The 13,226-nt window shown below is 39.6% G+C and overlaps 1 protein-coding gene across 3 annotated transcripts in view; it reads right to left on the bottom strand.

The window, feature by feature from the left end:
- rock1 (Rho-associated, coiled-coil containing protein kinase 1) overlaps positions 1–13,226 on the bottom strand; it is a 205,184-nt gene that overhangs the window by 38,451 nt on the left and 153,507 nt on the right. For all 3 annotated transcript variants that reach the window (XM_072570409.1, XM_072570407.1, XM_072570408.1), the window contains 3 exons: positions 5,549–5,652; positions 1,365–1,530; positions 1,114–1,207 (listed from right to left, as the gene is read on the bottom strand). In XM_072570409.1, coding sequence (XP_072426510.1) covers positions 1,114–1,207; positions 1,365–1,530; positions 5,549–5,652 — 364 coding nt within the window. The remainder of the gene's footprint in view (positions 1–1,113; positions 1,208–1,364; positions 1,531–5,548; positions 5,653–13,226) is intronic.

The following is a 13,226-nucleotide window of genomic DNA, read 5'->3' as shown; positions in this document are numbered from 1 at the left end:
TTCACTCCATGTAATACCAAGAAAAGCTGAAAGCAATGGACATTGCAACCTGACAAATGTCAGGTGTAAAATGGAAAAACTGTGCTCTGTAACTAGTTGAAACCTTGGACAAACTGTTCAATACTTCAACATGTCAGCAACACGAACATTTACTGAGGTGGGTAAAAATTGCTCAGTTACGCCCCGCCTATAAACAGCAGGACTATTTTAATCTGGTAAATTACCATCCATCAATCTATTGTTGATCAGAAGCAAACTAGTGGAAGATGTGGTCAACATTGCCAACCAGCAACAAATTGCTTACTGATGCTCAGTTTGGATTCTGACAGGGCTACTTAGCTCTAGATCTAATTATAGTCTTGGTCCAAACTTGAATGAAAGTGCCTAACTCTAGAGAATTATATACAGTACTACTTGCAATTCCACATATAAAGAAACAATAGGTGCCTGCATACAGCAAGACCTGCACAACATTCAGGCTTGCGATGATATGTTGCAAGAACAAAAAAAAAAGCATCTGTCACAGCGAAAGCATTTATTTGGCCTGAGTTCAATTTTACAAACATTTTCTACCAGTAATTTGGGCTGAAAGTTACCTTCTCCATAATAAGACAAAATATTTTAAATAGAAATAAAATAACAAATACACAGGTTGCGAGCCACATTTGAAACTATACTTAATTTATAACTTATACTTCTTCTCCTTAAAGTATCAATAATGTGGTTTTCTATGGATACTTCTGGTATTTCATCGAAATAGTCCAATGACTTCTTCCAAATTCACTCTCTCCCTTGCTATTCCTTCCTTACGTACAGACATTTTTTCCCCTAAATCAGTCTGTTCAGAGACGTTATTACACATGCCTGGAGCAGGTGGGTCTTGAAATGGAGTCTCCTGGCTCAGAGGTAGAGATATTATCACTGTGCCACAAGACACATCACTCATCAAAGACAACTAATTTAATAAATTAATACCCATCATATTTACCCTTCATATTTATCTGCTTGATATTAAAATTACCACCTGGTTAGCAAATGAATTTGACATTAACATATAATAGGCAATAATTGGCAGAAAGAAAATAGTCAACTTAAAAGTGATCCATTCCATACCTTCTTCCATAGTCTTCAATTTTTCGTCAAGCTCTGCTTTCTCCTTTGATAGATTTTCTACATCTTTAGTCAGGGTTATATTTGATTCCTCTAGCTAAAAATAAATAAACATTAGCATATTTTTAATACAAACAATTTTGCAATGTTAAATATTATTACAGACAAGGACATTATAAAGAAACATAGTTTCTGCTTATAAATGCAATAGTTTAAACATTATAAAAATTTCTGTGTAAAATAGTCTAACTTACTAAGGTAATGGTGTTGTCTTTCTCATTCTGTTCCTGTTTATGTCGAGCTGTTGCTTTCTTCAATTCCTGATCAAGTTCGTTACATTGATCCTCAACAATTGTTCGAGCAAGCTGCTCAGATTCTGCTTTAGTTATAGTTAGATCCATTTGTGAAGATAATGAATCCCTGGTAGAAGACAGAAAAATGAACATACTCAATAATGTTAGTCACATAAAGATAGCGTGGCAAATAATGCTGTAATCTTGTCTGTAGGACAAACACGAGGCCATAAATCAAACAAGGACCTTTCTTTAAATGAATGGGATAGATTTAGCGAGTGACCAATGGCTAGCAGCAGTCAAACTCATTTCACCTCAAAAACTGAAAAAACGTTCTGCCATCCAGCTCTTCAGACCCGCATTATCCCTCACTCCACCTTGCTGGTATGGCTGCAAGTCAGTCCTAGCCAATGCTCTAGACTTAATATAAAACCTGACTCCACAACATGTCTTGTTCAGGGACGGCCTGAAGTTCTTGCAGGGGTGTTACTGCTTGAATTTTCCACTCCTTAAGGAGGGGGTTCCTCCCAAATGGGATGGAAATCTATAGGTGAAATAATTAATTTTGCTTCCAATGTAAAATGCTGCATAATAGCTGACTTTTTGTTGGCAGGCCTCCTAACTACTTTTCCAAGCTGGGGCAGGGTATTTGGAGCCCTGTAAAATCCATCTTAAAGTAGGTTCCATGATTGTGGTATAGGGATATCTTATGTTGCAGTGGTAACATTCATAGCTCTTGACCAGAAACTCTGGGTTCAGGCCTCAGCTCGAGACTTGATGGTCTTTGGAAGGGGTGTTCATAATACACCAAACAGTTTGATTATGAGTGCATAAATTCTTCATGTCCAAAGATGTACAGGTCAGGTGAATTGGCCATGCTAAATTGCCTGTAGTGTTAGGTAAGGGGTAGATGTAGGGGTATGGGTGGGTTGCGCTTCGGCGGGTCGGTGTGGACTTGTTGGGCTGAAGGGCCTGTTTCCACACTGTAAGTAATCTAATCTAATCTAATCTAATCTATGCAGAACACGGTCAGTGCAACAGCTTCCCCACATTAAAATATTCCACATGCAGGTTCTTGTCATGAGCAAGGCCAACTTCATTCCAAGGGAATATCACACACATGAAATTTGTTACCCTGCTTCTGGGAAAGGAATGAAAGGGTTTCAGTTTGAAATCAAAGGGTTTTTCAGCTGTAGATCTGAACTACTGCAAAGTTTACAATTTTCTGGATAAGACAAAAATTAAAATAAACAATCAGTCAAGAAATTTGATGTGGAGAGTAGGTAGGGGAAAGAGTAAGTGAAACCAGAAAAGGCAAATCTTTAAGCTTCTGGAACACAAGGAAAGACAAAACAAGGCAAAGTGGTTTAGAGGGAAAATACGTAATGGTAAAGTTGTACTAACTGAAAGTCTGAGCTCTGGTGGTGGAGCACAGCAGTAAACAATAATTAGAAAAATGGAGGGACAGGGATGGGCAGGGAAAAAAAAAATCAGAGTTGGACTTGAAAAGAAGGATGACTTTCTGGAAATCAACTAGGACAAAAGGAAAATTGAGTTTTCTGAAAGTAGGCAAATAGATGCATAACATAACATACTAAATTAAACAAGAAGTTTAATGTATGTGAAAACTGAGAATAGGGTTTTAATCAAATAATCCTTGGCATATTAAAGATATGGCTAGGGGTTTCAGCAGCAGTTGGAATGGTTAAGGATATAATGCAAAATTCGAGAATTGACTATTTTACTGTCAGACAGGATGAGGGGAAGAAAGATCGGATGTTGTTTCAAGAAAATATCTAATTCCACCATCAAAGTTTTCAGCCTTTATGAGTAACACAATGCCAATTGTACATAGGTATTGGAATAGCCAACAAGATATCCTCAATAATTGAAATTAAAAGATAGAAAATCCTGTAAATACTCAAAAGATCAGGCAGTAAGTGATAACAGACAAATAAATTGAACACTTTACTTCAATGATCTTTAATCAAAATCAGTTACCCTCAGAATTGTCAACATTGAACATACAAGCAATGACTCAACTAGACTCCATGTGAAACAAGCAATTGTACATTATTCCAATAGCAATGAATTGATGAAGAAAGCAAAATGTGAGCATTATTAGTGTACATGTGGAAGCTGACTCAATTTTTGTGAATTATATTAAAGCTGGCAGTATGTAGATTGCTAAGGAGGCAATCAATCAAAGAAAAATTACTAAAACATGACTAAGTAGGCAGTGCAACAGAAGCCGTTTGACAAAACTGAGTGATTGTGGTATGACTATAAAAACATCATGAATAAAAAAGCCAATGTAAACGGTAGATGAAAAACATGCATTAAAAAGTCAGTGGTCAAAATTGGGCCTTCTGCTGTTATTCATGCCAAAAGCAACATAAAAACAAGTCACTGAACCAGAATGCAAGGGGTAAGAATAAAGTCTGAAAAATCTTGTTTAAAGGATGTCCAAAGAGGAGAAAATCAATTGCTACAACAATACATTACTCCACAACTTTGACATTAGTTTAAGGTAGTATCACTGCCTGCCACGTATGTGAACTCTTGAATCAATAAGTCTAGCTTTCGATTAAAGTATTGAATACTGTAGCTTTCTTTGAGCATCATTTGGGTGCATAAATCACAGAAAAATCCACTTATTGTTTAGATTTGGCACTCAAATGATGACTTGAAGCTTTTAGACAATGGATATGTATACTCTGTCACCTAGAACAAAGAAAACATTTATGTCTAGAAATGGAAGTTGCAATACAAAAAATGCAGAGGCAAGTTATCAAAGGCAAACAAACAGCAACAGGCCATATAGTTGCTTACCTTCAGAAAACAAGACAACATTGATGGACAGAGGCACAAGCTGTGAGCAGTGGTGGGTGTTCCAAAAAGTAGAGTAGAGGAGTAAAATTGGGAGAAAGATGGCTTGAACAGTGGAAAAATGTATCTGAACCCTAGAAGGCTACAAGGATTATTTTCAAATTCAGCCTGCAGTAAAGGAAAGCAATTTAATCCAAATGAGGCTATTGAATAGTGATGCTTAAAAAAATGCAGAGGAGCATAGAAGAAAAAAAAAGTGACAAAGGAACATTTTAAAGATGGCCATAACAGATGATTGCTGCAAAAATGTTGTTGAGGATCATAGGTTTTGCAGCATCATTCTAAATGCAGGTCTATCTTTCATTGTAAATGTAAAATCATTTAATTAGAACAAGCCCTTTTACACAAACAGGAAATTATTAGCACTATGAAATGAGATAATAGCTGACAGTGAATAAGGTTGACAAGATAATCATGACTCAAATATGATCACCAAAATGGTTATTTACTATTGGACACCAATTTTCCAATGGCAGGCATGGAATAAGTTCAACATAATCATGATGGCCACTCTGCATCAACATAAAAAGTGTGGAAATATTCAGCAAGTTGGCAGTGACAGTTGAAAAAGCAACAGAGTTAATATTTCAGGTTATGACCATTCATCAGTATTGGGAAAGTTAGAAATGTCATGACTCTTAAAAGAGGTGAATTGGGGAAGGGGTGGAAAAGAAAGGTTGGAAGGCTTGAGACATGAAATGACAGAAGATTTGTTGTGGAAAAGCAGTAAGGAGTAGTAAACAACGCAGAAATTACTGAAAAAGCTCAGCAAATCTGGCAGCATCTGTGAAGAGAAATCAGAGTTAACAATTTGGGTCAGGTGACCCTTCCTCAGAACCAGACATGTTCTGAGGAAGGGTCACTGGACCCGAAACGTTAGGTCTAATTTCTCTCCACAGATGCTGCCAGACTTGTTGAATTTTTCCAGCAATTCTGTTTTTAAGATTTAAAGCATCCGCAGTTCTTTTGGTTTTAAAGATGTAGTAATAGGTCAAATAAAAAAAGAAAAGTCCAGAGGTTGTTTAAAAGGGAGAATGATAAAGACGTGTCATCCAAAACCAAAAACAAGATAAACAAGATTAGATGGACAGAATTGGAGAAAAAGATGGAAATTTGAGTGTTCTTAGAGGACAGAATCATTGAACTCAACAACTGTTGAGTCCAGAGGCTAACAAGTGTATAATTGAAATTGTGCATTCTATCTGATATTGTATTTTTTCAGCACCAGTCAGCACCAAAATTATGAAGTTTTCTACCTTTCACTGATGAGCTCTTGCATCCTTTTTTGTAGTTCACTATTTATTCTGTTTTTCTCTTCATTTTCTTCTTTCAGCTCCTTGACCTGAGTCTTATACAAAGTCTGTGAACAAATCCAATATTATTCAAAATGGTTTATTTTGAACAAATCCAGTATTATTCAAAGTGGTTTATTTTGAAAAACAAAGGCATAAAGTGCATAATTTCCCCAAATTAATTGCTATTATGTCTGTGTTTAAAATTCACCATGCAACTTGAAAAGATGAAATACTGCAATTCTGTTGTTAAGTAAATAATAAAATTTAGAACAAGATTTTGATTCCTTTCCAGACCCTTTACAACGGTGCTACACAGGACATTTTATCATTTCAGTGAAAATCTATTCTTCAACCTAGTAATTGGTGACATTTAAAAATATTTAATATTAAATTATAATACATTTAGAGAGTTTTTTTATTCATTCAGAAGATGTGGGCTTTGCTAGATGGGCCTGAATTTATTGCCCATCCCTGTGAATTATAAAACAAGTATACATTCACTGAAAGACAAATGAAAAGAACAATGTAACCACGGTCTGCAAGAGTGGTTAGGATAAAGGTTACAGCAAAGTGAAAAAATGTAGCAGGAATAAACAACTTGAGAAAAGAAAAATACAAAGAATATAGCCAAAAAGGAGCATGAAAACATGATAATGGTAACATCAAACATTCTATTATAGAATTATTATTTATTGAGTATCTGACAAATGAAGAATTAAACAGAACTGAATGTGAGAACTGTAGATAATAAGGCCCAAATTAAAACGCATTAATTAATATTTGGCTCTGGTCCTCACATTAGAAAAGAAAGATCAAACTCTAGAAACAATATTAGACTGAAAGTGACATTTAAGTAAATTTACAGGGATTATATCACAACTCACTGGTGTAGTGTTCAAATTTACTGAACTGCCCAGGTACTTATTGTAATCAAACTGTTTTAACCAATGGCAAGAAAGGAACAAGAATGACTAATTTATAACTGTTTCTTGCACTCTACCCTTTTTTAAAAAAAATTCCTATATACACACAGACAGGCTGTACAAAAGTGATAAGACAAAGCAGAGTTTTATGGATGGGGAAGTGGGGAAAAAAATCATAATCACAGTTCTAGATAGTAGATACCAATGAGTAGTTGTTTCCTTTGGCTTTCTTTCAAATCCCTTTGAATCTTGACTAATGACATTGGGACATGGATACACTGATTCTGGGCCTTTCATTTGTTGGTTAAGGCTTCACCCGTTCTGTGCTTCTCAAGATGGTTTCTCCCTTTTGATTTTTGACAAGGATATTTACAGTGACAGCAGATTAAAGGGAAATAGTGAATGAGAACAACTATCAGGAGACTTTCTGTTACTTCTGCACACAAGAGAGAAAAAAGCGAGACGTTTCTGCTTATTTTGACTACACAAAGACTAACGCTAGCAGATTAGCTCAATATAGATTAATGTTTCATTGCAACCTTGTTGGAATTACAGCCTAATCAGGATTCATGCAGTTTTCAGTCGTTCATTTACTGAAAAACTGAATGAATCCATGTAAAACTCTGTAAAACTATACAGAGGGTTTGTCAGACTGATGTAGCATTGGGACACAGATAGACTTCACACCTATTGTTTAAAAAGCTGAGCTATCCTGAAAATGTAATTTAAAAGAAGTTCTAGGATTTGCATATCAAAGAACAGAAACCAGCCTATCCCATTATAAAAGACGAAAGTTTTAATCTAAGGTTGTTTACTGTATCACATCTCCATAACACTGGACTCTTTGGCTATAAATTCTGTGAGCACGATCTTAACTTCCACAACCACCTGATGAAAGACCGGTGCTCTGAAAACTAGTGCTTCCAAATAAACCTGTTGGACTATAACCTGGTGTTGTGAGATTTTTAACTTTGCCCACCCAGTCCAACACTGGCAATGGGACCTTGATCAGATGGGCCAACGGGCCAAGGAGTGGCAGATGCTAGTTTAATTTAGATAAATGTGAAGTGTTGCATTTTGTTAAGGCAAATCAGGGAAAGACTTAGACAGTTAATGGTAGGGCCCTGGGGAGTGTTGCTGACCAGAGGCACCTCGGGGTGCAGGTTCACAGTTCCCTAAAAGTGGAGTCACAGGTAGACAAGGTGCTGAAGAAGTTGTATGCACACTTGCCTTCATTGATCAGTGCATTAAGTATTGGAGATGGAATGTTATGTTGAGGCTGAATAAGACATTGGTTAGGACACTTTTAGAATGCTGCATTCAATTCTGGTCTCCTGCCATAGGAAAGATGTTGTTAAACTTGGACGGGTTCAGAAAAGATTTACAAAAATGTTGTTGGGAATTGAGAGTTTTAGCTGTAGGGAGAGCTGGGGCCATTTTTTTGCCTGGAGCATTGGAGGCTGAGGGGTGACCTTATAGAGGTTTATAAAATCATGAGGGTGAATAGCCAAGGTCTTTTTCCCAGCGTACGGGAGTCAAAAACTCAACTGTATCGGTTTAAGGTGAGAGGAGAAAGATTGAAAAGGGACTTGAGGGGCAACGTTTTCACAGAGGAGGTGACACATGGAACGAGTTGCCAGAGGCTTGTATAATTACGACATTTAAAAGGCATCTGCTTTGAAACATGAATAGGAAGGGTTTAGATTGATACAGGCTAAATGCTGGCATATGGAACTAGATCAGTTTAGGATATCTGGTCAGCACAAACAGGTTGGACCAAAGCATCTGTTTCCATGCTATATAACTCTACGATTCCATGAGTGCAAGATGAAAACCTTCAACAAAATTAGTACTTTTTAAAGTATTCAAGTTCTGTATTACCAAATGTTATGAAGGTGTAGGTATGTACTGTACCTTTGAGACAGAGTGGAAGCTGGCATGGACCTAGAGAGGCACAGAGTGTGCTGAACAATTCAAAAATGTAAGATTTGATGAAACAAATAGCTGGAGCTACGTTGCCATGATACAAAATAAATTCAAATTCGGCCAATCAGTTTAAATTATGCCCCAGAGATCAAAATCCAATTGAATTTGAATTTTACTGTTTTGGATGACATCAAACCAATGAAATGATCTGATGTCTTGGGGTATAAAATTGGACGTTTTGAACAGTTAGAGGGTGAATAGCAAAGAGCAGCCAAGCAAACACCAACATAAGGCTAGCCGGATAACTCTCCAAAAGGTACCTGTCCATAAGAAATTTGTGCAGCTGAGGACCGAAGCTGACCTAAAGAAATCTACAGAGAAAGTTCGACATCCAAAGATGACAACTAGATTTGATAGTGATTTGCTGTAAATTTAAGAGGGAATTTATCGGACCAGTATCGTAGAGTGGAAGGTAAAAAATAGGTTTAAGAGAAAGGAGTTGTAAATAGTTGTTGTTTAATATTCTCTTTTGGCCTTAAAGAATAAAATTGTTAATTTCATCTTTAAATAGTGAGATCTGGGTTAATTCCTTGCCTCTCGAAATTTAACAGATTATGGTGCAAGGTGAGATTTTCTGTGTGTCAGCCTTAATTAGCAGAGGGGACCACCTCATGTCAGACACAAACAACGAACAGTTTTTAGGTGTTATTACAATCTTAACATAATGCATTGTAAGATCATTATTTTCTGAATCTGATACTTCAACTCAACTGGAAAACACTAAAAACAGGTGCAAAAGTACAGATGTGCAGGGATCTTCAGTATGCAAAGATTACTGACATTGCCATTTCAGATGATTTTCTGACTAAACCTTTGAAAAATTCTTTTTCGGGAATGTCACCTTGGCAAAAACGCAGCTACACCAGCACTATCCACCATCTTTTCCTCTGCTCCATTGATGACTGTACTGGCGCAGCCTCATGCTCCCATAAGGAGCTTGAACAGTTCATCCACACCTTCTGCCCTGACCTCAAATTCACCTGGACCATCTCTGACAACTCTCTCCCCCTCCTGGACCGCTGTCTCCATCTCCAGCAAATGACTCAGCACTGACATCTATATCAAACCTGATTCCCAAAGCTACCTCGACTTTACCTCCACCACTATGTCTGCTCCCAGGATGAGTGATTCCACTCCAGGACATCCCAGGTGCCCTCCTATTTCAAGGACCATAATTTCCCTCCCCCGTGATCAAAAATGCTCTCAACCGCATCTCCTCCATTTCCTACACCTCTGCCCTTAAAGCAATGCCCAACTTTAGTCCACCGCTCATCCCAACCACAACAAGGATAGAGATCCCTGGTCCTTACATCCCACTAATCTCCAAATCCAGTGCATCATTCTCTGCTATTTCTGCCACCTACATCTTACCCCACCACCAAAATGATATTTCCCTCCCCACCTCTATCTGCTTTCTGCAGTGACCATTCCCTCTGTGACTCCCTCATTAGGTCCACATTCCCCAGCAACTCCTCCTCCACACCTGGCATAACCTGCCCTCAAACCTCCCCTCTTACCTCCGTCCAAGGCCCCAAAGAATCATTTATTGCATCCATTGCTCCCTACGTGGTCTCCTCTACATTGGAGAGACCAAGCACAAACTTGGGAACCAGTTTAGGAAACATTTATGGTCCGTACACTCCAATCAATCCCACCTTCTGGTTGCCAGCCATTTCAACTCCCCCTCCCACTCCCCCGATGACATGTTCATCCTGGGCCTCCTCCACTGTCACAATAAGGCCACATGCAAATTGGAGGAAGAACACTTCATCTTCTGCCTCGGCAGCTTATGACCACCCCCATCTGATCTCAGGTCCATCCCTCCCTCTCCACCCTGCCCTTTGACTTGACCTAACCAGTCTGTCTTCCTTCCCACCTATCTGCTCCACCCTTACCAAAGAGCAATCACAATCACTTCCTATCTGCATCCACCTAATGCCTCTCCCCCAGCCTCACCCCTCCCTCTGTCTATTTCTCAGCCCCCTTCCTCCTCCAGAGACCTGATGAAAGGTTCCAACCTGAAACGTCGAGTCTCCTGCTCCTCTGATGCTATTTGACCTGCTGTGCTTTTTCCAGCTCCACACTTTACCAACAAAAACGTAACATATGAATGGCAAGGTAACATTGCAGTAATATTGTGTGCAGGATTAGTAATCTAGGGATCCACGTTCACATGGAATTTGGATTCAAGAAAGAAAATCTGGTATTAAAAGTCTAACAACCACCACAAAATCATTGTCGATTATCATAAAAATCCTCTGGTTCACCAATGTCCTTTAAGGGTAGAATCTGCTGTCCTTATTGGCCCTGGATTACATGTGATTCCACATCCACAACAATGTGATTAAATCTTACCAGCCCTATGGTCTAACAAGTCAAGTTGTATCAAAGCACTGAAGAAATGAAATTGAATGGATAATGTGTCTCCAACATAAGTAGCAGAAAAGACAAGGGCAAATTCAGCCTGTTGAATCTGCAAATTTCTCCTTACTAATATCTGGGTAAATACCGAAAGAATGCAGATGCTGTAAATCAGAGACAAAATTAGAAATTGCTGGAAAAGCTCAACAAGTCTGGCAGCATTTGTAGAGAGAAATCAGAATTAACGTTTCGGGTCTGGTGACCGTTCCTCAGAACTGACAGCTCCTCAGAGAATGTCGATTTATCTGCAGAAGATAGGGTGGGGGGAGGGAGTAAGAAGTAAATCTAAGGTGGGATAGAGGTCAAAGAGAGAGAAGAGCAGTTGGACAGACGAAAAAAAAGACGATAATGTTGCAGCTGAGAGGGTAAAAGCTATTACTGGGGACTGCTACTGGCTAATAATGGGTAATGTGTAATATGGACTAGGTGATGACAAGGCCTGATTTGTAAGGGTTGGGGTAAGGACTTGGGAGATCTCAAACCTTAAAGTTATTGAACTCAGTATTGAGTCCGGAAGGCTGCAGGGTCCCTAAGCAGAAAATGAGGTGCTGTTTTTCCATCTTGTGCTGAGCTCTGCTGGAGCACTGCAGCAAGCCATGTCAGAAACGTTGGCCAGGGTCGTGAGTGGTATACTGAAGTGGCAGGCAACAGGAAATTCAGGGTCGTTTTTGCGAATACAACATAAGTGCTGTCACCTAGTCTATGTTTTGTTTCCCCAATGTAGAGGAGACCATATTGTGCGCAGCGAATGCAAAAGACTAGGTTAAGAGCAGGTAAAGCACTGCTTCACCTGGAAGGTGTGATTGGGCCCTTGGATAGAAGGAGGGAGGAAGTAGAGTCACAGAGATGTACAGCATGGAAACAGACCCTTCGGTCCAACTCGTCCAAACTGACCAGATATCCCAACCCAATCTTGTCCCACCTGCCAGCACCCGGCCCATATCCCTCCAAACCCTTCCTATTCATATACCCATTCAAATGCCTCTTAAACATTGCAATTGTACCAGCCACCACCACATCCTCTGGCAGCTCATTCCATACACTTACTACCCTCTGCATGAAAACGTTGCCCCTTAGGTCTCTTTTATATCTTTCCCCTCTCACCCTAAACCCTGAACTCTAGTTCAGGACTCCCCGACCTCAGGGAAAAGATTTTGTCTATTTATCCTATCCACGCCCCTCATAATTTTGTAAACCTCTATAAGGTCACCCCTCAGCCTCCGACACTCCAGGGAAAACAGCCCGAGCCTATTCAACCTCTCCCTATAGCTCAAATCCTCCAACCCTGGCAACATCCTTGTAAACCTTTTCTGAACCCTTTCAAGTTTCACAATATCTTTCCGATAAGAAGGAGACCAGAATTGCACGCAATACTCCAACAGTGGCCTAACTAGTGTTGTGTACAGCCGCAACATGACCTCCCAACTCCCGTACTCAATACTCTGACCAATAAAGGAAAGCATACCAAATGCCTTCTTCACTTTCCTATCTACCTTCGACTCCACTTTCAAGGAGCTACGAACCTGCACTCCAAGGTCTCTTTGTTCAGTAACACTCCCTAGGCCCTCATCATTAGGTGTATAAGTCCTGCTAAGATTTGCTTTTCCAAAATGCAGCACCTTGCATTTATCTGAATTAAACTCCATCTGCCACTTCTCAGCCCATTGGCCCATCTGGTCCAGATCCTGTTGTAATCTTCGCTGTCCACTACATCTCCAATTTTGGTGTCATCTGCAAACTTACTAACTGTACCTCTTATGCTCGCATCCAAATCATTTATGTAAATGACATAAGTAAATGGATAGTTGTTGCACTTTCTGCAGTTGCAGCGGAAGGTGCTGTGAGGCTGTGGGGGGAGGGGAAAATGTTGAAATCGAAGGAAGAGTGGACCAGGAGGTCCCAGAGGGAACCAAAGTTGCCAAAGGCTGACATGGGAGGGGAGGGGAACATGTTTCTTGCTGGAGCAGGCAGAAATGGTGGTGAATGATCCTCTAGGTGTTGGTGAGATGGTAGGTAAGGGCAAGGGGGACCCTATCACTGTTGCGGAAGGGAAGAGGAGGGTGAGGACTGAAGTGAGGGAGATGGGTCAGACCTGGCTGAAGGCTCTGTCAAACCACTGTGTTAGGAAATCTTTGGTTGAGGAAGAAGGTGGACATTTTGGAGGCTCATTTGTCGAAGCTGGCATCATCAAAACAAATGCAACAGAGACGGAGAGGTCAATGTCAAAATTGGAAAAGCTATATTAGAAACTTGTCACTCAATCGTCTGATATAGCCATGCTCAAACATGCCTCAAATGCCGCCATTACC

This window comes from Chiloscyllium punctatum, chromosome 5 (assembly GCF_047496795.1).
Source record: "Chiloscyllium punctatum isolate Juve2018m chromosome 5, sChiPun1.3, whole genome shotgun sequence".
Lineage (NCBI taxonomy): Eukaryota > Metazoa > Chordata > Chondrichthyes > Orectolobiformes > Hemiscylliidae > Chiloscyllium > Chiloscyllium punctatum.
Note: the sequence above shows the minus strand (reverse complement) of the source record. Positions and strands in the feature narration are given on the sequence as shown.